The sequence below is a fragment of the Sorghum bicolor genome, chromosome 6, assembly GCF_000003195.3.
Source record: "Sorghum bicolor cultivar BTx623 chromosome 6, Sorghum_bicolor_NCBIv3, whole genome shotgun sequence".
Lineage (NCBI taxonomy): Eukaryota > Viridiplantae > Streptophyta > Magnoliopsida > Poales > Poaceae > Sorghum > Sorghum bicolor.
This window is the reverse complement of record NC_012875.2, coordinates 50,796,126-50,822,947: the sequence shown is the minus strand read 5'-3', so window position 1 is coordinate 50,822,947 and position 26,822 is coordinate 50,796,126. Positions and strand designations below refer to the sequence as shown.

Sequence of the window (26,822 nt, the reverse complement as noted above, 5' to 3'; positions counted from 1 at the left end):
AAACTTCGTCGTCTTCCTCCCGCAAGATCGGATCCGCACACAGCCATCTGGTTCACGCGCGCAGGGCCAGCCTCCTCCTCGACGGCTGTTGCGTGAACCATCTCATCAATTCACGGCGCAAGGCCGGCCTCCTCCCCGACGGCTGCTGCGTGAGTCATCTCATCAGTTCACGCGCGCAAGGCCGGCCTCTGCCCCGACGGCTCCTGCTGCTGCGTGATGCCTTTGATCCAATCAGGTACGTGGCTGCTTGGGGAGATGGCCGGCGGTGGAGATAATTGCTAGGAGAGGGAACCTTCACGTGCAGCATAGGAAGGACGACGTGGCGGCGACATCAATCTCGCTGATTCTGCGAAAAAAAAAAATCTTATGGACCTTCTATTTTTTGTTATGGCAAGTCAAGAATAGCAAACTTTTAAAAATTGTCTCTTTTTTTACTTGGTATTTTGTTTTAGGAGTTGCCAAAACACAAGATTTGTCAAGTAAAAAATAACAAACTTGGAGATGCTTGACATGAACGTGGAAGAGAGGTCATGACCATGATCTAGGAAAGCGAATTTTCGAGGGGACAAAAAAAAGTGTTCAACTTATATAATGTGACGTGTCAGCGTATTTGTAGAGTAGTGCAGAAGGAGGCCAAGACACGAACGTACGGTGGTCGATGGCTACATACATCATCCTCCTGGACTGGGAAAAAACATGGAACAAGGAGACAACGCCGATCGAGACCACCTACATCGTATACGTGTGCGCGCGCTAGTGGATCAAAAACAAACGCAGGCCATGTGAGCATGCGCGGTTATAAACGTGCTCTGTTTTGCGGACGAAGCTTTCTTGACGTGGAGAGGTCAGAAAGGACAGAGGTAATCCACCGTTCTCTACTACCTCTACCTATCATCCGTACCTGCTCGACGACGGCGAGACGCGCACGCTTGGGCCTTGTTTATTTCCTTCTAAAAACCCAAAAATTTTCAAGATTCTCCGTCACATCGAATCTTTAGACGTATGCATGAAGTATTAAATATAGATAAAAATAAAGACTAATTACACAGTTTGGTCGAAATTGACAAGACGAATCTTTTGAGTCTAGTTAGTCTATGGTTGGACAATAATTACCACAAACAAACGAAAAAGCTACAGTGTAACGAAATGTTTTGGTTGAGGAAGTAAACAAGGCCTTGCTTTCCCGTGCGTCGCGTGGACGGTAACAGCTAGCTGCGTGAAAACTTGTCTCAGCTCTGGCTATGGGCCTATTATGTATCTATGGCTAGCCTAGAGAGACGTCGGGATCGGGAAGACAGGACGGCATCGACTTGTGGCAGGAACCACCCGCGAGCCCGGACCTGCGATTTCCACGTGGGGTCGGTGAATCGATCGAGATCTGTCAGCGCCGGTCGTATCGGATTATCTGCTCGCGGCGAGGTCACAACACCCTCGCCGAGATGGAAAAGGTACCCTCATCAGTGGATGCTGCTTGCATCGTCGCACCGTCCGTCACGCAGCACGTACGTACGTACGTACAAACACAGCTAGTATTTTCGTTTTATTTAAAAATTAGTATCTAATCATAAACTAATTAGATTTAAAAGATTCATCTCGCAAATTATTTTTTAGCTTTGTTTTTAGTTTTATAAATAATTTATATTTATTACTCTATATATATGTCTAATTATTTAATATGATGGAAGTTAAAGCAGTGTGTAACTCTGGCGAATCAAACGGGGCCTTAAGCCGTTGCCGTCGTCGTCGATGGCGAGTTTTCGCGATACACGTGTCGCAGCACCAGCTGATGAGAAAACTGTGACACAGATATCATCAATCGCCTATGTATGAGAAGCGGAGAACGAAGGTAGGGTACCTCAGATTCAAAGACGAGTTATCCGGGAATGCGTCTTTGAATTACGACCCGTCTCAGATATATGCTATATTACAGATGGATAACAAAAGGGTCGTCTCTGATGCACTTTATGAAATCAACGGACGCACTCAAACTATAACCATCTCCGAAATATTTAAGACGGATCTAGATATTGACCATTTCAAATGTTCACTTATCACAGACACATATACCGTGGACTGCAAAGTCAGAGACGGTTTATTATTTCACCTGTCTAAATATTGTTTTCTATATGACAAGTTCAAACAGCCATCTCTGAAAGACTCGTCATATTTGTACTGCTGTCCACTAGTGTAACTAGCGCCACGTCTACTACGTCGATCGATACCTACGACTGTGTCCCGGACCCAACGGTTCGCCTTTTCCGCCACCCCGACCCGTGTGCATGCGCCACACAAAAACCACCTCAGCCTAGCTATATATATCCAGCACCGAAAAGCGCTAGCGGATGAGGAACTCGGCGTGGCGAGGAGATCACATGAAAAGGTCGTCGGGCGGACCCTAGCTATAGCTACTTTCTCCAACAAACAACACCACACCCTTTCTGTCATCACCCACCTCGGATCGGCCAAAGTCGTCCAAGAAGCTAGCTAGCTAGCTAGCCAAGTAAACAAGGCCTAGGCAAAGTATATATAGTGTGTGTGCATGCACGCCGGCGGCATGGCGGCGGCCGGTAGCTGGCCCAGGGCCAGTGCGCGGCGGCTCTTGCTCGCCGGCGCTTATTATTCGCTCCTGTGGCTGCTGGATCTCCCTTGGGCCACGGCGGCGGTCCGCAGGAGCGACTTCCCGGCGTCGTTCCTCTTCGGCACCGCCACCTCCTCCTACCAGGTATGCCGCCTCTATCGTTTCATTTCTCTCCATCTCTGTTGCCGAGCGGCGACGGCGAGCGCGCATCCACACGCATGCAGACGCATCCTGCAGGCGGTTATTAATTGGGCGTTGGCGGCCCCCGATCCTGAAAGGAAAGAAGATACTTGCGGTTGGTTTTCACTTGTGGTCGATCTCTTCAGTTATTCAGATGATGAGAAATAAGTGGATAACATAGGAAGAATCGCATACACATCGTTCTGAGGCGGATAACCTATTTGCAGGGCTGCGATGCTTCTTAATGGGCCCTATCGATCGAGCTTCACCTGATTACAGGCCCAAGCACTTGCGGTTGCCGCAGGATATGTTTTCATGCTTTTGGCTGCTGCTTTTCTTTAAATATAATATATATATACAAGAAACATTAGTCCATATATTAATTACCGTTATACACATATAGTGTAGAATTTTGAAATTCTACGTTCATAATTGAAGCCAAAAGACAGTAAAGGAAAGACGATAGTCAACATGTAGGTTGCTAGTAGCTTGCATGCAGTCTCGGTCCTAAAACTCTCTGGTAAATTTGTCATGATAGCCCCTATAGACTAATTTTCTAAGAAAAACATAAATATATAAGTATAAAGTACTAGACAAAATTGAACAAGGAAAAAAACTAAGATCTATACAATTTAAATATAAATTGATTGACAACCAAGATTCACAAAATCACGAAAAGAACACAAGGACAGAAGGCTTTGCCTCAACTAGTCACCTGTCTAGCCGCCACCGTTGCTCGTCGTCTAGAACGTTGTCCTCTGGATTCTGAAACTCGCCATCTCACCAAGTGCCGAAATACGAAACGGAGAAGTCACGATCGCTATGTGTCGTATGCGGGGCTCGAACATTAATTGACGGCTCGGCTCCTCGCCTCCTAGAAAGAAAGAGGCCAAAAACTCATTTTGCTGATGAGCTGTTGCACCTTGTCACTAATCCTAAATTCTAATGAACTATTGCTAAAGTGTACGGGATCTTGAGTCTGTTTGATGGTCTGAAAAACCATAACTAAAAATATTGTTTGCTAATTTATTGTGAGAGAAAAACATTGTTGACTGACAGAAAAAGTACGGTTTAACAAGCGAACAGGCTCCTTATATACTTGGGCTTGGGCTTACACTTGACCATTATAATAAACTCCAAGATTGTAGATTTGTAACTATAGTGTGTCTTTCCCGAAAAGAACCTTCAAAAATCTAGATAGCATTTGTTAAACATCACCTGATATAATTCCTTGTGATCCATGTTGCTTTTTGGCGGCATGTGAAACGATGAATTGTTACTGATATGGTTGTTATTTATGATCTATATACGATGAATATTATGAATGAACATGATGAAGAACATAAAGAAAATTCAATAAACCATATGCATGCTGGTCGATGTAATGTTGCTTTCACATGTAGATCGAAGGTGCGTACCTCGAGGGCAACAAAAGCTTAAGCAACTGGGATGTCTTCACTCATGCACCTGGTAAATCATACAACTACACATTTTTTTCCATGTACAGCTACTTCCACTCTGTTCAGCTGAAAACTGCCGTTGTTCACTCTGTTAATTGAACTACTCCCACATACATGCATGTGACATAGTAGTAGTAAATGTGTTTCAGGAAGAATCAAAGACAGAAGCACCGGAGATGTTGCGGATGATCACTATCATCGTTACGAGGTCCCCAGTGTTATTACAAATATAGTGTCCTCAGTGTTATCACAGACTAAAAGTTGACCTTTTTTTTGGATAAATTCATTCATCACAGGAAGACATTGAGCTCATGCACTCCCTCGGCACGAACGCCTACAGATTCTCGATATCATGGGCCAGAGTTCTTCCAAGTGAGTTATTAATTAGTTCCATGTTTCAAAACTTCATCATTTAGATATGCAGCCCACCTAAAAATGTTTCACTTGCCAAGTGCAGAAGGAAGATTTGGCAAAGTCAACCCAGCAGGCATCGCGTTCTACAACAAACTCATCGATTCTCTCCTGCTCAAAGGTACATAATTCAGCAGCCATGTACAACCTAGCTTGACCATGCATCTCTCTTCACCAAACACACGTATGGATCGTGGCAACGACGACAGGAATAGAGCCATTCGTGACGCTGACCCACTACGACACCCCGCAAGAGCTGGAGGACAGGTACGGGGCGTGGCTCAGCGCCGAGGCGCGGCGCGACTTCGGCCACCTGGCGGACGTGTGCTTCGCGGCGTTCGGCGACCGCGTCAAGTACTGGAGCACCTTCAACGAGCCCAACGTGGTGGTGACCAGGGGCTACATGGTCGGCACCTACCCGCCGGAGCGCTGCTCGCCGCCGCTGGGCTCCTGCGCCCGGGGGAACTCCGACGCCGAGCCCTACGTCGCCACGCACAACGTCGTCCTCGCCCACGCCACCGCCGTCGAGATCTACAAGAGGAAGTACCAGGTACGTACTCTCCTACAACGTCTTGCTAGCTGGTCGATCGATCGGTTCTTATTCAGTCGTCGTGTTTCCCTCCCAATTTTTCGATCATTTGGGACAATTGAAATTACCTGCAGAGCAAGCAGAAAGGCATGATCGGCATTGTGATGTCCGCCCTCTGGTTGGTGCCGCTGACGGACACGCCAGTGGACCGGCTGGCGACCGAACGGGCACTGGCCTTCGACGCTCCATGGTAGGGAGCGACGGCACAGTCCAGAGGTCCACACATGCAATGCAAATGACCTGCAGAACTTAACGCTGGTGGATGGATGTGCATTAATTTTTTCAGAGCGTTTATTTGTTTCCAGTTATATTTATCGCTGCTTGCTGCAGGTTTCTTGATCCGATAATCTACGGAGACTACCCTCCGGAGATGCGACAGCTGCTGGGCTCCAAGCTGCCGACCTTCTCGCCGGAGGAGAGGAGGAAGCTGGGTTACAAGCTGGACTTCATCGGGATCAACCACTACACGACGCTGTACGCCAAGGACTGCATGTTCTCGTCAGGCTGCCCGTCGTCGGGGCAGGAGATCCATCATGCGCTGGCGGCCTTCACCGGAGAAAGAAATGGAATTCCAATCGGACCCCCGGTAAGTTCTTTTCAAGAATCAGAACTCCAGTAATTACATTGGTGTAGATATGCAGCATATGTTACTTGAGTGAAGGCGGGTGCTGACCGACCTGAATACCTCCTGCGTTTTGTGCAGACAGCGATGCCAAAGTTCTACTTTGTTCCTGATGGGATAGAGAAAATGGTCACCTACATCATGAAGAGATACAACAATCTTCCCATGTTCATTACCGAAAATGGTGCATCTTACAGTGCTGTTCATGATCATGTCCCCGCGCTTCCCCGACGATGTTCAGAGTTGTAACGTACAGTTGCTCAAAATAATTTCTTCAGGTTATGCACAAGGTGGAGATAGTTATACCAATGTCGAAGATTGGCTTGACGACCAGGGCAGGATACAGTACCTCGATGGTTACCTCACAAAACTTGCCAAAGTCATCAGGTCAGTTGCATTTTTTTTTTGCGAGACCCAGTTATATATGCAGACACTCACATACACGAGCGTAATTTCACACAGGTCAATTATTACATGCGTGGACAAACTGTTCGTCTGTTCGAGCTAACATATCTGAGTGAATTTGCTAGGGACGGCGCCGATGTTCGTGGCTACTTCGTCTGGTCTCTCATTGACAATTTTGAGTGGTTATACGGGTACACCCTCCGCTTTGGGCTTCACTACGTTGACTACCAAACACAGGAAAGAAAGCCCAAGTCATCCGCGCTCTGGTACAAACGGTTTCTCCAAAGTTTTGTTGAAGCTCAGTAGGGAGGGTGCCTTGTTCAAATACAGTATAAGCGTGTGTGACGACTGAACATGCTGCTTCTTCAGTTCAGAAAATAAAGAACCTGATATGATTTGTATAAATCTATTGATCCTTAATAAAGGGCCACCACAGTTGTCATCTCTGACGTCCAATCCCGCGAACAAACGTTGGTGCTCACACGCGTACGTGGGCCGCTCGGCCATGAAGGACGGGCCTTTCGAATATAAAGCTTGGGCTGGTCAGATCAGATGGACCGATTGAGGCCTAACTCAGTTCTCTGTATTTGAACCTGGAGCATGCCAGCCCAGAAGACAAACAAGAGGTGGTGACATGACGAAACTGGAGGACTGAAAGAGATCGTGAAGGCGATTTTTTTTTTTTTTGAAGAGGAGGTAGTGTGTTCAACTTATAATCTGACGTGTCGATGTTAATTAAGAACAAACGTATTTGTAGAAGTAAGTACTACTCTACTGCGCAAGGTGGTCAAGACATGGAAGCGTGATCGCTTGCTTGCTCATGTGTCGCGTTAGCCGGTAGGTAAACATCAACATCCTGAAAAAGGTGTTACATAACCACTTGGAAAAGACTGGTGTAGGTTAAAATCGAGGCAGAAGAAACCGACTCTGGGATTAAAATATGTTTCCTGAGGCATTCGTTCTCCCTTTCTAAAAGTGAAACATTCAACTTTAACCATATATATAAAAAATACTAATATTATAAGATATAATTAGTATAATTAGATAGATCATTGAATCTTTTTTATAATAACTAAGGCCTTGTTTAGTTCACCCCGAAATCCAAAAAGTTTTCAAGATTTTCCGTCACATCGGATCTTGCGGCACATGCATGAAGCATTAAATATAGACGAAAATAAAAACTAATTACACAGTTTGTCTGTAAATCGTGAGACGGATTTTTTGATCCTAGTTAGTTAATGATAGGATAATATTTGTCACATAAAAATGAAAGTGCTACAGTAGCGAAATCTGAAATTTTTTCGAAACTAAACAAAGCCTAAGTATATGCTCGTGTGTTGTACTAGGATCATGATTTTTTGAACTATCACTGAGGGATAGAATTCCCACCTGAATATATCATCAACAACCTCATTTTTAGGGAATGAGGAAAACTGTACTAAAACCAAAATAGCAGCCCTAGCATAAAGCGAGATTGTGGCATACCCATTAATAAAAAAACAACGACAACAACAACACACCCCAACACAATGGTGAACAGTGGCACAACCACAATACACCGAGAAAGAGAGAGAGAGATTTTAGTCTGAACCTAAGTAATCAGATGCAGACACGTGAGCTCTGAAGACTTCATATCGGACCCAGACACATTGATCCAGTCTTCATATTGGAACCAGGTAGGACGTGAACGTGTGAGCTCCAAGAGTAGAGAATGATTTGTATTGGTCATGGATACGTACGCAGAGATCTAATTTGGTATCACCAAATAGATGTTGACTTTACATTTTTTTTTGAAACGTGAACTTCATTACTCATCGGACTCAGCAGAATCGCTGGTCACTAAATCCTCAAGAAAGTGAGATACATCATCCCAAGTGATTGACATATCACTTCAACACACATAAGTCTGCTACTTTATTACATGATGAATGTGGGCATGCACACACTTTGCTATACGCAAATTCAGTCATTAGCAAAAGCCGAGTTCAGTAATAATCCCACTCATTTAGGAGTATTTTTTTTACAAACCTATTCGGATTTAAAAAAGTTTAATAAGCAGGTCTCACTCATTTAGAAGTATTTTTTATAAACCTAGTCGAATTTTAAAATTTTTTATAAGCAGGTCCCACTCATTTAGGAGTATTTTTTATAAATCTAATCAAATTTAAAAAGTTTGATAAGCAGGTAACACAGACAGAGAGGTCATGTTTTTCGCGAGACAACATCTCATATTTCTGGGTATACTGCAAGTTCGATTCATACACTACTGTTTTTTTACTAAACTTCAGTTGCTTCGTCAACGGCACGGTTAGAGACGCCACACTGCAGGGATGCAAACACAACGCGACGACGCATGGTCCGTACGTGTGTGTTACTGGATGAAAACATGAGAACTTTTTTTAGCCTCTGTCATCCGTGTGTGCGTCGAGTCGTGGACGACAACAGCAGTGAGCACAACCCTTCGTCCGCTCCATAAAAAACCCTCTCTCCTGTAAAGTAACGAGGGTGTGTGTTTGGACCAAGGAGTGACCCATTCAAAATCACCTCTAGATTTGAATGATTCTTTAGGAGACATTTTTCTATGTGATATTATAAAGTTTAAAATTTCATACGAGCCATAAAAAGTCTTTCAGTCTTCTAGTTGTTCGTTTCCATTGCATTTTGACTATCTCACCGCTTTGTCACGTGACATGAGCCATGAAAGAGGTCCAAACTGTCCTTCCTTACTAGGCACTTCTCTCTTTCATCTCTCTTGTCTCTCTACCAAACCACACCTAGTGATGCTCCACGGAGCAGCTCGCCTGCGACACACGCTCCCGATGGTTAGGGTGAAAATTACCTATGCAACTCGTGCCCATCTCCTCATGGTCCCCACCCCTTGCACCACATAACACCGACTCAAACACGAATTTGAAGACGCCAGCCCCAACATAGCATGCACATCGACATCTTAGGTGGGCTTGGTTCCCCGTCGCCTCTCCCGCGCCGGCAGAGAAAAAAACCCCGTGATGACACCCAAGGGGACAATGCTTGGCTCTGGGGACACTCTAGGTTTGGTGGCCTCGGTGATGATGGGTTAAGGGGTGGCATAGGGTGAGTTTGGTTGACGCTCTTAGCGATCTCATACTCTCTCGTTATAAGAACTCATTTGAGCATTCTAATATGAAGAACACGATGTTGGACATAGGGCCTAGAAGCTTGAACCAAGATATACCATTTGGGTCTTGAGTGCTAACCACCGAAATCCCATACATCAGCTCATTGATCGAATACACTAATTACTTGTCATGGTGACGAAACCATGACATGAACATAATATACTATCGTAGCTTCCATGAACCAAACACGTTGAAATAGACGGTAACACCTGTAATAGCTGTCGCTGGCTACAGTATCAACAGTCAACAATTCATAAAACTGTTGCAGCACCACAGTATGGATGGGAAATCAGCACATACATTAAATCATTAGCAGAGGCCTACAAAAGCCTTTTTATTGGGTTCTTGTGAATGTGACTTTTCAGTTAATCTCTTCCACTTATTCAATTACTCTCTTCTTGTACGTAAACTCCCTTTCTTGCTTAATCGAAAGAAGTGATCTTGCCAATTCGTTTTGGTAAAAAGAATCAATTTTTCTCTGATGTAGTGACATTTTGACTAAGTGGATGTTGATTGATCTTAATTACGTGGTGAGGCTCTGGGATGGCATATGGTTTATAAAATAACAAATTTGATATACCGAAATAATCAAAGCAATTTATAATTTAAAATGGAGGAAGTATGTCACTGCTGGAACTTAGCATTAATTTGTTATAAGGGCATGTTAGCTCCTGTTCTAGATTATTTACGGAACTGATTTTTTAAGAGGATGATTCTAAGTAAAAGTGATTCTCTAGCGTTAAGTGAATTAGAAAAAAACTATTTTTCTTAGCTTCCACCACATAGTTCATTTCAAATATTCACTAAACATAATCAGAATCATTTTTAGTTTAAACTGTCCGGCAGAGCATCCTCTGGATTCAGCATGTAAGCTACTCCGGAAGCTCTAATAATAACATCCGCTATTCATCTACGCAGACACTAATCCACTTGGAATCGGCCGGCTTCTATCCGGTATTTATATTAGCTTGAGTACGGGATCAGCTCGCTGCGATGATGTAGACCTCGCTGATATTTGCCGCGATTCCTTGTTGAGTATGGGATCTCCTCGCTACGATGTGACACCTTGCAGAGATTGGCGGGAAGATTCCTCGCCAATGACTGGCTGGCTGCTGCAGTGCGGCTGCTTTCACTGCGACCGTCACGCGCGTATGGCACACAGCCAAGCATCTTGAATCTACTCTAGAATCTTGTGGCTGGGGCGAGGTTAATGAAGTCCTATTTTACTTCCCACTTTCAGTGATCGTTACGGCACACCCACCGACAGAATATGTGCCAGTGTGCGGTGTGCCCCTCGGAAAATTAATGATGACGACGATGGACTAGGGAGATTAGATCGAGAAGCACATCAGCTAATTTGCTTGCTGGCAAGAGGCTTACCGATGCGGAAAACTCGATCGATCTTCGCCTACGTAAGTACGACAAGTCGAGAAGGCTTATAGAACGACCGGGGGGACACTACATCCAAGTTAATAGTTTCTCGTGATGATTCTTTATCCGGTTAGGTTATATATATATATATATATATATATATATATATATATATATATATATATATATATATATATATATATATATATATATATAGGGACAATATACTCTGTAGCTACAAAATATGTTATTCTGTAGCCACCTCCATTTACGATAATTTTATATACTAATTTACGATAATATGTATACATATTTACGATAGTTAAGTTATATATATATATATATAAACTACATTTTCAAATTCCTTTCTACACGTACGTGTAGTTACTCTCATCTTCAATAAACTACATTTTGTATGTATTCATACTTGTTTATCGGTTTGAGTATGTTTATATACCCATATTAAGATACTATAGATCTTACCACGCGAAAATTTTTCAAAAAAAAATTATATTTTAAATATATTACTAAAATGCCACTACTATATTATATATAATAAGTATAACCATATACTCTATGTATGCATGCATACTTAACATACATATCACTCTAGATGGTCTAGTATGATCATATACTTTGTCTATATACATTTCGTTCGGTCATATACACCTTAAATCTAGAGATACATAGATGAGAGTAACTACACGCGCGTGTAAAATAAATGTGTCCTATATATATATATATATTTGTTTCAAACGGCGGTAATTTTATGCAACAGCACGCATAGGTTCATTTACCATCTTTGTAGGATCGGAGGATAACTTCTTCGGTCGTCAAGCGCACTGTATAAACCACTTAGTAAAAATTTACTATAATCTTGTAAATTAATATAGTAATTATCGTAACTCAAAGTGGCTACAAAATAAATTATTTTGTAGCCAGGTACAGAGTAATAGTTATATATATATATATATATATATATATATATATATATACTTTGTTTCAAACGGTGGTAATTTTATGCAACAGCACGCATAGGTTCATTTACCGTCTTTGTAGGATCGGAGGATGACTTCTTCAGTCGTCAAGCGCACTGCTCAGCCTAGCACGCGATGGGTTCCATTTTTTTTTTTTACCTCCTTATTCTCTTTCTCATCTATTTCTCCTCTTTTTCCGAACTCTAACGAGTTTACAAGGGGCTCCGAGGATATAGGCTGGCCAAGCAGTGGAGACGGTTTTAATAGTTTATTAGGAGACGACCAGGCCAAATAGGGGCGGTGGTCATAGCAACAGCGGCCGGGAAGAGGGAGGGAAAAAATGAGGTCGACGAGGAGATAGGCAGCACGGTCGACGGCGAAACAGTCGCTGACCAGGGGCGGTGGATGAGGAAGACAGAGGTAGACATGCGAGGAGGAAGAAGATCCCAGTACGGTTCTCCAACCGCGGTCACACGCCTTAACTTGTTGAAGCAGAAGTGATACGGGGAGAAAAAAAAAACCGAGTGGAAAAAAACAGGAATGGTTACCGACCGCTTGAAAATGCTTTCAGTAAAATGATCGTGTCGTGCGCGCGCGCGCTCGCTAGCTATCGCTGTTTTCCTTCTTTTGCACTCATCCAGTCTCTACTCCTGTCCGGCCCTTAGCAGCCGGGGTACGGGAACATGGGTACGTAACCCGTTCCGGGAACTTCGTCCCGAAACGTGGAACGGGAACATCATGGAACATCGTTCCCAAATGCGGTGGAACACGAATCATATATAGGAGCAATCATAGGAACGTCAGTCCCAAACGACTATGGAACTTCGTGGTGTGTGTGCATACGGCGCCGTGCCCGTCCATGAGCGGTAGGCGAAAAATCTAAATGGTGATTGACTCATTCGCCTACACATGCAATGAGCCAAAAGGTTGGAGTTGGACAGCCCTAAATAAAACAAAAATACAATAGTAAACTATATCACGTTAGAAATCGAACTCATTTGGTTTAAAACAACATGTAAAACTACCTGAGCCAACCACTACGTCCCAAACACGTTCCTTTAGAAAGTGGAACGCGTTCCGCAACTTAAAGGAACGAGACGAAGCTATATACCCCCTACGTTCCATAGTTTATGAGAATGTCGTACCGCGTACCACGTTCCCGTACCACGTACCCTATGTTCCGGGAACTTGGTTGCTAAGGTCCAGCCCGGTTCAATTCTCCCGTACGTAACTGTTACTGTGCCCCGCCAACAAGTGCCCCGCAGCATCTCGCGCTTTTACTTGTGTGCCGACTGGCCCCGCGCCACGCCTTGGCGCTCAGGCGGAGCGTCTCGTAGTAGTGGGGGAAAAAGAATCACGGCAAGAATCTCCCTCCCGTAGTAGTGGAGAATGACGGCAGATCTCCCTCCCTCCGACACGGCTCTTTTCACACAAGATAACAAGCAACCACAGCCACCTGAGCTAGTAGCCTATATATGTCCAGCACCGATGGGGGAAAGAGAAAAAAAAAGGCGGTTGGAAACAGCACTACCGTGCCGTCCTCTCCGATCAGTGATCACCCACCCACCAGCGCCACCACCTCGCTCGATCGGCCAACGTCGTCGTACTACGTACGTACAGAGCCAAGAGCAAATAAAGTAGACTAGCTGGTGTGGTGTGTGTGCATGGCGGGCAGGGCCAGGGCACGGCGGCTCATGCTCGCCGGGGCTTTATTGCTCCTCCTGGGGCTGCTGGATCTCCCATGGGCCACGGCGGCAGTCCGCCGGAGCGACTTCCCGGCGTCGTTCCTCTTCGGCACCGCCACCTCCTCCTACCAGGTGATCCATCCATCGACCTCCATCTCTCGTTTGCCTTGTTGTTGTTTTTGCCTCCATCTCTTGCCATGCCAAGCCCATGCAGATCATGCAGGCGCTTGGTTGGCCTCCTATTGGTGAACGAAGGTAAATAAATAAATAAATAAAAAGGTGTACGTGCGGATGATGAGAAAATATATAAGTGGAGAACTTAGGCAGAATCGCATTCGCATGGACCATCCATCGTCCCGGTCGTTCTGTGTCTCGTGGAAGCTGGAATATGTACTTCTTTTACTGGGCTTTCTTGGGCTCTAGTGATTACAGGCCCACGTACCCTGCGTTGCGCAGCAGGACTGAATGACTCTTCTTATCTAATCTAGCTAAGATGATGAACATGGTGAAAAATATAAAGCCAAAAAAAAAAGATAGTAGTTCAGTAAGCCGTGCTGACTGATGTAATCTTGTTTTCACTTGTAGATCGAAGGTGCGTACCTCGAGGGCAACAAAAGCTTAAGCAACTGGGATGTCTTCACTCACATACCAGGTAAATCATAGAATTTCCATGCGAGAGAGCTGAGCTAGTTCCACTCTGTTAAGCTGAACTGCCGTCGTTCTGCCTGATGCCTGCCATGAATTGCATACCGATAGACATAGTAGTAACAATAGTGCTATATTTCAGGAAGAATCGAAGATGGAAGCACCGGGGATACCGCGGATGATCACTATCATCGTTTCGAGGTAGTACATGTTACAATAGTATATCATTAACTAAAAAATGGTTCCCCCCTGTTTTTCGATAAATTACACCTTTTAAGCGCCTCCAATCTTGCTTCTTCACAGGATGATGTTGAGCTCATGCACTCTCTCGGAACGAACGCCTACAGATTCTCGATATCATGGGCCAGAATTCTTCCAAGTGAGTTTGTTAGTTCTATGTACGCTTAAAAACTTCCATCATTAATTTCTCAGTTGGTACTCGTTGAAATCTTTGCAATATCTTCTTAATTAACCCCTCAAAAATGTTTCATTTGCCGAGGGTAGGAGGAAGATTCGGCCAAGTCAACCCGGAAGGCATCGCTTTCTACAACAAACTCATTGATTCACTCCTGCTCAAAGGTATCTCCCGTAAGCCGTAACCATCGTCACCTTTTTATTTTTTTTTATTTCGCTGAAAAAACCAAACCGAACTCATTACAAGGTTCATCACAGAAAAGTCACATCTAAGTTGTTCAGATAGACTCTTAAAGAGAGAAAAATACATCCTACACCATCAAGCATCTATTACTAATCTACAGCTAGCGGAAAGTTCATAAATTGATTTGTGTATTTTGAACACGAATAGCAATGTTTCTTGCGAACAATGTTATATTGGGTATTTTGAACACAAAGAGTATCTCCATAAGCATATATCTTGTCAAAATCTGATTTGAGAGCCATTTTTTCAAATTAAACCATGGCAAGCTCATAAACTGGTCTTTCACACCCAGGAGACCCATTCAAAAACGATAATCTCTCGCCTTTTTTTACTTATACTAGACAACGTCTTATTTTTAATGTATTTATTTCTTAGTAAGTTTTTGCTAAACCCTGTCTTTATTACTAAGTTTTAAAAGTCACTTGGATAAGACTTCAAAGGCATTTGTTTTGTAAATCCAACCTACAGATACTCAGACCTCCTTAGTCCATTGGTTGCTAGATTAAAGCATCTCTACCAGATCCTCTTTCCTGTAAAATCTAGTATAGGTTATTGAGAAAACTAAATTGTAAAGTCTAGGGGATATGTGTTCCAGCAAATTGAGGAAAGCCACAAACCTATATATGTGGGACCTATGTGTCAGTGAGGAAAAATCTCCCTCCCATAGTCCCATTTTCGCCTCTCAATGTCGACTGAAAGAAGATTGGTGTGGCTGCCCGCAGTGACGGCTACCTGCCCAGCCAGCAATGAGAGCATGCTCGTGGGTCTAAGGTGACAGTGAGAGGTAGACAAAGAAAGTGGATTGAGAAAATTTGTTGGTTGTTCATCTTTCTTTCAAGGATTGAGGGGTTGATTTTCTCTATTGAGAAAAAATCAAGAAAAAGGGATTGAAAAGGAGATTTGTTAGAGCTTGTTTTTGTTTCCTTCAATTCCCTTTATCACTAGTTATAGTGAAACGAATCACTTATCCTTAATCGGTGTGGCTGCCTGCAGTGACGGCTGCCTACCTAGTCAGCAATGAGAGCATGCTTGTGGGTCCGAGGTGACACCATGACAGTGAGAGGGAGAGGAAGAAAATTGATTGAGAAAATTTATTGGTTGTTCGGTTGTTCCTCTTTCTTTGAGGGATCGAGGGTTTGATTTTCTAGATTGAGAAAAAAAATCAAGAAAAAGAGATTGAAAAGGAGATTTGTTAGAGCTTGTTTTTGTTTCCTTCATTCCCCTTTATCACTAGTTATAGTGAAAGGGATCACTTATCCTTAATCTGGTGGAGCTCTTATATAGCCTGTTCGTTTGAGTTTATAAATCAGCAAACAATACTTTCAACCATAACTTTTCAGCCAAGCGAATCAGGCTGGGGTTTGGATATTTTACCATAAAATTTTTTATGACACTTTCTTTGGTACACCTCTTGGATTTTTTTTCTTAAACAATCCAAACCTTCAGACAGTGGGCTCTCTCGTCACCTGAACCATATCCATTGTGAGCTCCATCGAGATGAGAATTCTGAATTCCAACACGTACGTTTGATTTTTTGCTGCATGGAACATAGGAATAGAGCCATTCGTGACGCTGGCCCACTACGACATCCCACAAGAGCTGGTGGACAGGTACGGTGCGTGGCTCAGCACCGAGGTCCAGCGCGACTTCGGCTACCTGGCGGACGTGTGCTTCGCGGCGTTCGGCGACCGCGTCAAGCACTGGGCCACCTTCAACGAGCCCAACGTCGCCATGACCAAGGGCTACATGCTCGGCACCTACCCGCCGGGCCGCTGCTCGCCGCCGTTCGGCTCCTGCGCCCAGGGAAACTCCGACGCCGAGCCCTACGTCGCCACGCACAACGTCGTCCTGTCCCACGCCACCGCCGTTGAGATTTACAAGAGGAAGTACCAGGTTAATTATATCGCTAGTTACTATTTGATTAACCCAGAGGCAACTGATGGTCGCCACATCTTTACAACGTACTCACCAACCTCCCGGTTTAATTTTCGGTGCTGCAGAGGAAGCAGAAGGGCATGATTGGCATTGTGATGGCCGCCTTCTGGTTCGTTCCACTGACGGACACACCTGTGGACCGGATGGCGACTGAACGGGCATTGGCCTTCAGCGTTCCATGGTACTTATAAACAGTCTAGAGATCAGATATTCAGATCAGCCAAAGCAAAACGGCCTGCAAAACACGAGCGTTTGTTTCCAATTGTCGCTTGATTATTATTAATTGCTGCAGGTATCTTGATCCGATAGTCTACGGCGACTACCCACCGGAGATGCGACAGCTCCTGGGCTCCAAGCTGCCGACCTTCTCGCCGGTGGAGAAGAGGAAGCTGGGTTACAAGCTGGACTTCATCGGGATCAACCACTACACGACGCTGTACGTGAAGGACTGCATGTTCACGTCAGGTTGCCCATCGGGACAGGATATCCAATACGCGTTGGCGGCCTACACCGGAGAAAGAAATGGAATTCCCATCGGACCTCCAGTAATAAGCAGATTGATGTCGTTATATATGCATGCTTACTTGAAAAATGAAGACAAAGTTCTGATGACTGAGTGATATGTGTTTCATTTTGTGCAGACAGCGATGCCACTGTTCTTCGATGTTCCTGACGGGATAGAGAAGATGGTCACCTACATCATGAAGAGATACAACAATCTACCCATGTTCATAACCGAAAATGGTACACCTATTAATTCAGCTTGCAGTGCTGTTCATGTTCCGAGTTTCCCTTCCCTGACGACGTTCAGAGTTCAGAGTTGCAACAATACGTAACTAAAAAAAAATTAATTTCTTCAGGTTATGCACAAGGTGGAGTTGGTTACAACCAAGTCGAAGATTGGCTTGACGACCAGAGTAGGATACAGTACCTCGATGGTTACCTCACAAAACTTGCCAAAGTTATCAGGTCAGCTCCATTTTTAATTTCAAAGTTGACAGCCTAATTAATTGCATCGATGCGTGGACGAACTGTTTCCCTAGTAACTAACGTATCTAAGTGAAATTGGTAGGGACGGCGCCGACGTTCGAGGTTACTTCATCTGGTCTCTCATTGACAATTTTGAGTGGACATACGGATACACCCTCCGCTTTGGGCTTCACTATGTTGACTACCAAACACAGGAAAGAAAGCCCAAGTCATCCGCGCTCTGGTACAAACGGTTCCTCCAAAGTTTACATGAAGCTCAATAGAGGGTGCCTTTTGTTTAAATATATAAGCGCGTGAGGCGTGGCGACTGAACAGGCTGCTGCTTCAATTCAGAAAATGAAGAACATGATCTTATTTGTAGGCTAGTCTTAGTGAAAGTTTTATATTATAGTTTTGAATGCACATATGTATTTTAGAAATAGTACAGAAGATTTTTATCCCCATAAAAATTCTCTGTACTCCTATGAAATGTTTATTATATCTCTTTATTAATATAGTTCTATACCGGTATATTTGATGTTCATAAAACTCTCGTAAAACCCTATTGAAATTAGCCTAAAGGGCCACTCCGCAGTTGTCATCCCTGATCCGGACAACAAAGTGTTTTCTTCCTTAGGCATACCTCAAAATTTATAAATTTACAAACCTGTACCGTACCATTGATTTCTCTTCCAATATATTATCATCGGTTATGAATTTGACATCGTATTAGAAATAGGGTTTCAATTTCACTACTATAATTTTTTTTGGTGACCCCTGAAATTAACGAAATTCGTAAAAATTGATCAAACTTTTTTAGATAAGCATGAAGTATGATTTTTTGTAAACTTTTTGACCTAAACAAAATATTAGAATGGTTTGTGGTTGAACATCTATTGATTTGAAGAATGCAATATAAACCATAGAAGGTATGATTCTAGAATTATACAACACATATATTAGTGGAATACAAAATTTATATTTGTCTTTCGGCCACCCTCAAAATTACCAAAATTTGTGAGACTTTGGTGAAATTTTGCCAAGATAATTTTGAACCCTATTTAGAAGACATTGTAACATGACTCTTTTGAACATAAAACATACACATAAACTGACTGATTGTTAGTAAAAAAATTTAGAGTTTAATTATTTAAAATCACAACAACCTCTTAAAAAAAGGACAGTACTAAAAAAATTATTGCCTTTTTGGAAATGGTGGAGTAGTAATTGCTGGGTTTATTTGGCTCCACTTCAACCGAGATAGGAAATGGACTATTTGTTCATCTCAATACCTCCCAAGCCATATGAATTAGGTTGTATAGCATGTCACATGTGTGACATGAAAGTCATTTTGTCGCATAGCTCAAACAGTTTGTTCTGCATATAATTCCTTTACTCCCAAGCCATATGAAAAAGGGAGAGTACTATTAATAGAAGAAACTCACCATGCTCCATTAAGCTGGGAAAAAAAGAGGTTTGGATCTCACCATGGGCCGGGGTATGTGGTAAGATGACTTCCTCACAATATGGCAAAGTTGGATATGTTTTCTACTTGAGTCCAGAACTCCAGATGGAGTGGGCTCGATCTTTGCCTCTCTGGTCTGTACGCAGCGGTGTCGGTGTCTCCTCAAGTTTTGAACCCACTTGGTAGCGAGGCGAGCAAATTTCATGTTGCTTGACCGAAGCTGCGGCGTGCACTCGCTGAAGAAGTTGTATATTGCTCGATCCGGCAGGCACAATTTAAAGTTTACCCGCGTTTTGACTTTCGAGTTCCCATACGGTACGGTACGGTACGGCTGCAAAATGGTTATTCATGTGCAAGTGCAAAAAGCATAATATGCAAAGACTTTATCATCCATGTGCAAAGCAGGTGGGTTTTGTCAAACGCTGCGAGTAAAGGAATCCCAATTAGGGCCCGTTCGGTTGAGGTGGATTTTCATGTGGGGGTTTTCCGTCTATTTTAAGCGTCTGGGATTTTCCATCTGTGATATGTGATCGGTATTAGTGAGGGTTGGAGAACCATCTTAGAAAAGATTGTAAAAAGGACAGCTGATGTGGATAGTTGCAGACGGCTAGTTAAGTAATTCTGGTAGGAATAAATTCAGGAGATGATTTCCTGCCATTCGAATGAACCCTTAGGCCTCGTTCGTTTTGGGCTAAACAATACGGCCTATTCCGCCCGGATCAATTTGGTCCGACTTCAAGTCAGGTCGGATCAGAAATGGTCGTTCGTTTAGATACGGCCCGAAATAAAAACTGGTTGATTCAGGCCTTTTCTCTCTCTTTTATGTCTGGAATGAAAACGGACCATCATAGGTGTGGAATAAAAACGAACCAGGTTTTAGTGAACCAACCAGTATCACTTGATGCAGCCCAAGAATAAAAGCAGACCTGTTTTTAATTCCCAACAACCGAACGAGGCCTTAATTAGCCCGGTCTGAGAGTGAGAGGAACCATCCGTCCGTGTAATCTAATGTTTGCACTGATCGATACTCCGACGGACAAACAAAAACCATACGCGCCGGCCGCTGGAGCGCCTCCAAATCCAAGATTCCCCCGCTGCTGCCCACGTGGCCACAGCGTGCACCCGCGCCGGCGCCGTGGAGAACCAACGCGTGCTCCCCATCCAAAACGATCGGTGTTGCTTTCGCAGTTCGCACGTTGGCCATGGGCCCCATGGCCGACGAGCGCGCTGATGGTTGGTGGCGTGGCGAACAGGAGTCTCGTGTTGGGGCCTTGGGGGCTGGCACGGCAACAGGAGCTGCAGCTCGTCAAGGCGTGCACCGTCGTGTACGGTACGGTATCATCATCAAGGATAAATCTCTGACTCAGCTAGACTTTCTGTCCTTGCACTTGCAGTCTCGGCGGGCCGCGAGAGTTTACCCGCCCGTTTTGAGATCCCATACGATACGATACGATACGATACGGCTGCAAAATGGTTGGTTATTCATGTGCAAGTGCGAAACATATGCAAAACTTCATCACCCAGGTTTTATTTGTCTAAGCGCCACGAGTCATTAAATAACAAGGGCATCTAGCCCAATTAATTAGTCTGGGAGGATCAACCATTCCATCCCTGTACTCTAATGTTTGCGCTGATTTTCTGACAAACGAGCCCCAAATCTAGATTCCCCTGCTACCGACATGCAGCGTGCAGAGAGAGAGACGAAAAGCCACGACAGAAATCCAAAACGATCGGTGCTTTCAATTCGTTCGTTGGCCACGGCCCACCAGCCACGAGCGTTCGTTGTCGCTGTTGATTGCTGGCGAAGTGTGTCACCCACACCCAGGCCGGGTCGCTACTCCGGATCGTGACAAAGTGGCGATCGATGGCGCTTCTCGGCCTGGCCAGTCCATCGAGCAATTTTAGTCCTGCGCGCGTACACAACAATCCCCTGCGCGCCACACACGTCGCGCGCGGCCTCATCCCATCTGCCGGCTGCCGCGCGCGCATCGCCATCTCGGGCGCCAGCAACCTGGACCTGGACGCGATCCATTGGACGACGCAACCCGCCAACCCCGGGGTTTGGTAGCGGTAACTAGCGTGACAAGGTGATGACAGTGAAACTAAATCCGTGACCAGTCAGGCAGTTTACCTGACCCCCAGTAGTCGCACAGCACCAAACCAGTGGCCAGCAGCACTGTCCTGCTGCCCCGTACTCGTGGCTGGTTGCTTTACATGGTTCCTTGCGCGAACAGTGCAGTCCTCATTCCGCATTCCCACAGGCAGCTCATTCGCTTAAGCTTAACTCTGTTAGAATCAGCGAATAGCTTTCGCTGTCGCTTCCAGTACCCACCGGCCTGGCCGGCAGGACCCGTCCGTCCGACCGGCCTCACATGGTCTCGTGCGCGATCCATCCAAGGGACGACTTGCCGCCGAGCCGAGTCGCACGCCGGACAGCGCCGCGCTAGCGCTGCCCATCTGATCCTTGTCCCAGCACGAGGCGAGCACCTTTAAATACGCGACGCGGCGCTGCGATGCGACAGCAACAAGAGGAGGGCGTTCGTTTCGGAGTCACGTCGGGGGCGGTGCCTTGCGGGAGGGTGACTGGTGCCGGCCGGGCGGAGAGCTAGCTAGAGAGCCAGCGGCAGGGACCGGGGAGCTTAGGGGAGGGGGAAGCAGAGCAACGACGACGCGCCCCGCGATATATGGCCACGGCGAGAGCCATTGCCGCAGCGGCGGCCGTGTTGGTGGCGGCGCTCCTCGCGCCGGCCGCGCGCGGGGTCGATCGCGGCGAGTTCCCGCCGGGGTTCCTCTTCGGCGCCGCGACGTCGGCGTACCAGGTGAGTTGCGAACTTCTAACTCCGGCGCGCAGCATCTCTCTTTCCATCCTGCACACCGTCGCCGTTCTTTGAAACGAGGACGGGCAGGCATGAAAGCGGCCGGTGCCGCCTGTCGACTGTCGTCGTCTTGCCCTCTTTCTTGACAAGTGCCGCTGTCAGATTGAAGGCGCGTACCTGGAGGACGGCAAGGGCCTCTGCAACTGGGATGTCTTCACCCACACACACAGTGAGTCATTTCTTAGCACACCAGCTCGAATGCTCTCTTTGCTCATTCATAGTGTGTGGACGTGTGCCATGATTATTAACGCTTCGAAAAGAAACTGAAAATGAGAGTTTTCGTCCCTGTTCGTTGTCTGGAAAAACGACTATAACAAGTCCATCTGACCGTTTCATCACAGCTGTTACTGAAAAATTCCTTATTAAGATAAATGCTTGCTTCTCCTTCTTCTTCTTCTTCTTCTTTTTTTTTTTCAAAAAACAAAACAAAACAAGACGCAGAACAAACTTTCGCCCACCAAACAAATGTTAGTGGTAAGCATTCTTACTTTTTTTGCGGGGATAATGGTAAGCAAGATTCGTCCTTGTAGATTCTAATCATTTGATGATCTGTACTACTTGCTGAACGCAGTCTCCCTCCGTTTCAGAAGACAAGACCTTATACTAGTATTCAAATTTTGTGTTTAAAATACTTGTTCTTACTTACTTTCAAATGTACTTTTCTCTTTCCCAATATAATTTTATTCTTTACCAATAAAATATCTCTATCTCTATTTCTCCATCCTAACCTGTAATTTTCTATGTATCGTACCTTTTGTTTTCTCCTTAACGTCCATGTCCAGACTTAGATAGTCTGAGTGAAGAGTTTCATAACATTCAAGACCACCATATCATATATAATAAAATAAAACATGAATAAAACATATCTTTCAATAAAAGTTTCATTCTATAATTTTATGGATATTTAATTTCATGATTCATAAGTAGTTGGTAATCATGGCCAGAGAGTTTCTATATTATCCTTGTAAAACTCATTTCTTCTTCTTTTTTAATGTTACCATATCATCAAAATGGCTCACGTGGCAGCTCATCAAACATAAATAAAACTATGATAAAACTTGGCACGGAGATTGGCCTTACAAGGTCTTCTATTCTATTACGGGACATGGGGACGGAGGAAGTACATGACAGCGACGCACGCGGAAAATGACTTTTTACGGGTGCCAGGCATTCGTTCCACCAATATTCAGAGGCGAAAAAGAAAATAAAGGCATCAGCTTTCTCACTGGTTAGCTTACAGACAAAAGAAGCATCAGGTCTTTTCGGACATATAGAAATCCGTATTATTCTCCAGTGATGCCTCACTGGGCTACCAGTACCCCTCCCCTCCGAATTTCATATCGTCCGCAGCAAACCGCTTGGTTGCTTCCTCCGGACATTGCTGATCGATGCCGCCCTGTTCGTTTAGCTAATAAACCATGACAAAAAGTATTATTCGCTGATTTGTTGGGAGAGAAAAATAATACTGAATAACTGTAGATTCGGCTGCAAATAAGCTCAAGCACAATTGGATCATGTCGACAGTACCACGCAACTGCATGCTCGATCTTATCCTTAGTTGTACGCACCCTAATGTGTTCCTTTTTTGGGGTTTGAGTATAAGTTTAGGCCTTGTTTACTTCCTAGAAAATTTTGCAAAATTTTTCACATTTCCCGTCACATCGAATCTTTAGACACATGCATGGAGTATTAAATATAGACGAAAATAAAAACTAATTGCACAGTTTAGTCGGAATTGACGAGACGAATCTTTTAAGCCTAATTAGTCCATGATTGGACAATATTTGTCAAATACAAACGAAAGTGCTACAGTGTCGATTTCCCAAAATTTTCCGGAACTAAACAAGGCTTTAGCTTAATTATATTGTCGAGCTGTCGTGTTCATCATCTAAACAGATACAGTTGCCGATCTGATTGCTGCAGCTTACCTGCTAGGATTTTGGAGCGTCTCGATCGATCGGTCCATATATATACGAACGTACTGTATGTATTATTAGCGATAGCAATCTATTCAAGGCCCTGCTTTTGCTCCTCTGCAGCTGGAGCGATCATGGACGGACGCACTGGGGACGTAGCTGACGACCACTACCATCGCTACATGGTAAAGATCACAGAAAACTTCAGTCTATCGCTGACGTCCGGATCATGTCGTGCATGCGTATGTGAAATGGTGCATGACGCTGCCACCTGTTTGTGAATTGTGACCTGTGAGCAGGGAGATGTGGAGATCCTGCAATCGCTGGGCGTCAACGCCTACAGATTCTCCATCTCATGGGCGAGGATTCTACCAAGTATGTATGCCAATAAGATCGGATTCCTCATAATATTAAGTTAGCAAGCTTCATTTGCCTTGCCAACTGCTCGATGATCGATCGGTTCCTTAATGCTTACTTTGATGTGGACAACGATTGTAGGAGGCCGGCTTGGTGGCGTCAATGCAGGTGGGATAGCCTTCTACAACCGCCTGATTGATGCGCTCCTGCAGAAAGGGATCCAGCCATTCGTGACTCTGAACCATTTCGACATGCCGCACGAGCTGGACGTCCGATACGTGGGCTGGCTGGGCGCTGGGATCCGGTACAATTCTCACGCATCTTCTGCTAGCTCTCGTAGTCCTTGTCCTGCTTTTGCCATGCGTATATTTCCAGAGACTCGGCGTGCAGTTTCAGTAATGCAATGAATAACAAACACAGGGACGAGTTCGAGTACTACGCGGACGTCTGCTTCGCGGCGTTCGGCGACCGGGTGAGGTTCTGGACGACGTTCAACGAGCCCAACCTGTCCACCAAGTTCCAGTACATGCTGGGCGTGTACCCTCCCAGACACTGCTCGCCGCCGTTCGGCAGCTGCAACAGCGGCAACTCGCACCGGGAGCCGTACGTCGCCGCGCACAACATCATCATGTCCCACGCCGCTGCCGTCCGCAACTACAAGGAGAGCTACCAGGTCTGTCCGGCTACTGATCATCTGTTGTATCGATCGATCTGCTGCTGTCTTAGCAGTGAGCTATATCTAGTGATCATCATCGGCAATGCTGACGTACGCGTGCGTGCTCTGTTCTCAAGGCGAAGCAGGGCGGCTCCATCGGGATCGTGACCGCCATGAAATGGTACGAGCCGCTGACGAATACCACGGAGGACATTCTGGCGGCGCGACGCGCGCAGTCTTTCGAAACCGAGTGGTATGTCGTCAACCTTCACGAAAATGTCATATATATATGCAACAATTCTGTCGAGTGCATGCACACATGTATTGTTTTGCTTTGTTTTTCAGGTTTTTGGACCCAATATTTTTCGGTGATTACCCGAGAGCGATGCGAGAGATCTTGCAATCAAACTTGCCAACCTTCACCGCGGAGGAGAAGAAGCTGCTGCTACAATACAAGCCGGATTTCATCGGGCTGAATCATTACACGGCGATTTACGCTAAGGACTGCATCCATTCCCCGTGCAACCTTCAGACATACGAAGGGAACGCGTTTGTCTTGGCGACCGGGGAAAAGGACGGGGTGAAGATCGGGAGAGATGTAAGAACTAGCACTATCTTGGCATATAAACGTGCTAATCATCATCAGCGCAGTCCTTCACTGTTCATATATACAGACAGTACTTCTTGTATATACTTGCTTCATTACTGTTCATATACGGTGAAATTTGCCTCTGATTTGTATTATAAATCTCTCGCAGACGGCGCTGTCAGGTTTCTACGATGTCCCAGAAGCCATAGAGCCGGCTATCATGTTTGTGAACGGGAGGTACAAGGACACGCCGGTGTATATCACTGAGAACGGTGAGCTACAGCTTTGCTGGGAGGGACCTGGGGATCGATGTCTTGGTCCAGAGTAGGTCATTTCCATGCGTGCATGATCAATGGTCATATATGTTCTGAGATATATATACTTGTTTTCAGGTTTCTCACAATGGAGTGATGCCAACAGGGAAGGGCTGATCAACGACGTGGCAAGAAAGAACTACCTGCAGGGCTACGTCACATGCCTATCCAAAGCAGTCAGGTGACAATGAAGCTTACCAAACAACAATCTAGAAGAATTTAATGGGTTCCGTTCACCATTCACCTAGAACTCATGATATATAAGCCGGCCTAGCTTACCAACCAGAAGCAGAGAATCATCAGCTAGCAATTTTATTTTCTCTGACGAAACTTCAACCTGTCGACACTGAATACATACAGGAACGGAGCAAACGTGCGGGGCTACTTCGTGTGGACGCTCCTGGACAACTTCGAGTGGACGTTCGGTTACACCGTGAGGTTCGGCCTGTACCACGTCGACTACGACACCCAGGAGAGGACGCCCCGGATGTCTGCGACGTGGTACCAGGGCTTCCTCACCGCAGGCAACACCAGCCTGGTGACCCACGAAGACGAAGCGCAGGCACGGAGAGCAGACGCGTGATGGTGATGCTTCCAGTTCCAGCGAACGGATGCGTTGCTATTTGCTAAACAGCTAGCCGCAGGCCTCAGGATGAACTCAGGAGTCAGCACTACTCGATCGTGCTCGTCTCCTTCCCCTCGCCATATTAGAATGCGTGGGGTGTCCTAGCTAGTGTGTGTGTATATGGATAGATATAATATATGGGCATCATTAGAAAAGGTGGTACTGCTGCATATATAGTGGATCATGCTGTACTGCTGCTCGATGGCTTAACGGTCTGTACTACTAGCTAGATGCTTGCAGTTGCAGGTAGATGCTCTCAGACGATCTGAATGTGAATGTCTGTCTGTAGTACTATTTCATAGACGAACGCCCAGCAGTCCATTTCTGCTGCTGAGAAACGCATGTTCCATCTCTCTCGACCTCACCGTCGATCCAACGCATT

The 26,822-nt window shown here is 45.2% G+C and overlaps 3 protein-coding genes across 5 annotated transcripts; all 3 read left to right on the top strand.

The window, feature by feature from the left end:
- On the top strand, nt 2,333–6,689 carry LOC8064488 (beta-glucosidase 18). Of its 3 annotated transcripts, XM_002448134.2 has the most exons (11): nt 2,336–2,722; nt 4,162–4,228; nt 4,368–4,426; nt 4,515–4,590; nt 4,676–4,750; nt 4,839–5,179; nt 5,293–5,408; nt 5,549–5,804; nt 5,922–6,024; nt 6,119–6,227; nt 6,371–6,689. In XM_002448134.2, exons 1-11 carry the CDS (start codon nt 2,540–2,542, stop codon nt 6,549–6,551), a joined length of 1,566 nt encoding a protein of 521 aa, XP_002448179.2. In that variant the 5' UTR covers nt 2,336–2,539; the 3' UTR covers nt 6,552–6,689. The 3 variants fall into 3 exon arrangements, 2 of the variants coding, with proteins under 2 accessions (XP_021318225.1, XP_002448179.2); XR_002453912.1 differs by lacking the exons at nt 5,922–6,024; nt 6,119–6,227; nt 6,371–6,689 and having other exon boundaries at nt 2,333–2,722; nt 5,293–5,476; nt 5,549–5,641; XM_021462550.1 differs by lacking the exons at nt 5,922–6,024; nt 6,119–6,227; nt 6,371–6,689 and having other exon boundaries at nt 2,333–2,722; nt 5,293–5,434; nt 5,549–5,624.
- Nucleotides 13,416–18,174, top strand: LOC8064487 (beta-glucosidase 18). The gene is made up of 11 exons (XM_002448133.2): nt 13,416–13,568; nt 14,022–14,088; nt 14,224–14,282; nt 14,385–14,460; nt 14,586–14,660; nt 16,292–16,632; nt 16,740–16,855; nt 16,967–17,219; nt 17,316–17,418; nt 17,535–17,643; nt 17,747–18,174. The coding sequence occupies exons 1-11, from the start codon at nt 13,416–13,418 to the stop codon at nt 17,925–17,927; spliced, it is 1,533 nt and encodes a 510-aa protein (XP_002448178.1). The 3' UTR covers nt 17,928–18,174.
- LOC8064486 (beta-glucosidase 16) lies at nt 21,392–26,782 on the top strand. Its single transcript, XM_002448132.2, has 11 exons — nt 21,392–21,927; nt 22,087–22,153; nt 24,024–24,085; nt 24,200–24,275; nt 24,399–24,561; nt 24,678–24,930; nt 25,050–25,165; nt 25,258–25,510; nt 25,671–25,773; nt 25,894–25,996; nt 26,176–26,782. The coding sequence occupies exons 1-11, from the start codon at nt 21,793–21,795 to the stop codon at nt 26,396–26,398; spliced, it is 1,554 nt and encodes a 517-aa protein (XP_002448177.1). The 5' UTR covers nt 21,392–21,792; the 3' UTR covers nt 26,399–26,782.

Excerpts from the sequence above, each read along its gene's own strand:
- LOC8064488 (XM_002448134.2), top strand. The coding sequence starts at position 2,540 with ATGCACGCCGGCGGCATGGCGGCGGCCGGTAGCTGGCCCAGGGCCAGT. Across the intron at positions 2,723-4,161 it reads CCGCCACCTCCTCCTACCAG|ATCGAAGGTGCGTACCTCGA; the intron begins GTATGCCGCCTC and ends TTTCACATGTAG. Across the intron at positions 4,751-4,838 it reads CGATTCTCTCCTGCTCAAAG|GAATAGAGCCATTCGTGACG; the intron begins GTACATAATTCA and ends CAACGACGACAG.
- LOC8064486 (XM_002448132.2), top strand. The coding sequence starts at position 21,793 with ATGGCCACGGCGAGAGCCATTGCCGCAGCGGCGGCCGTGTTGGTGGCG. Across the intron at positions 22,154-24,023 it reads TGTCTTCACCCACACACACA|CTGGAGCGATCATGGACGGA; the intron begins GTGAGTCATTTC and ends GCTCCTCTGCAG. Across the intron at positions 24,562-24,677 it reads TGGCTGGGCGCTGGGATCCG|GGACGAGTTCGAGTACTACG; the intron begins GTACAATTCTCA and ends TAACAAACACAG.
- LOC8064487 (XM_002448133.2), top strand. The coding sequence starts at position 13,416 with ATGGCGGGCAGGGCCAGGGCACGGCGGCTCATGCTCGCCGGGGCTTTA. Across the intron at positions 14,283-14,384 it reads ATCACTATCATCGTTTCGAG|GATGATGTTGAGCTCATGCA; the intron begins GTAGTACATGTT and ends GCTTCTTCACAG. Across the intron at positions 14,461-14,585 it reads ATGGGCCAGAATTCTTCCAA|GAGGAAGATTCGGCCAAGTC; the intron begins GTGAGTTTGTTA and ends TGCCGAGGGTAG.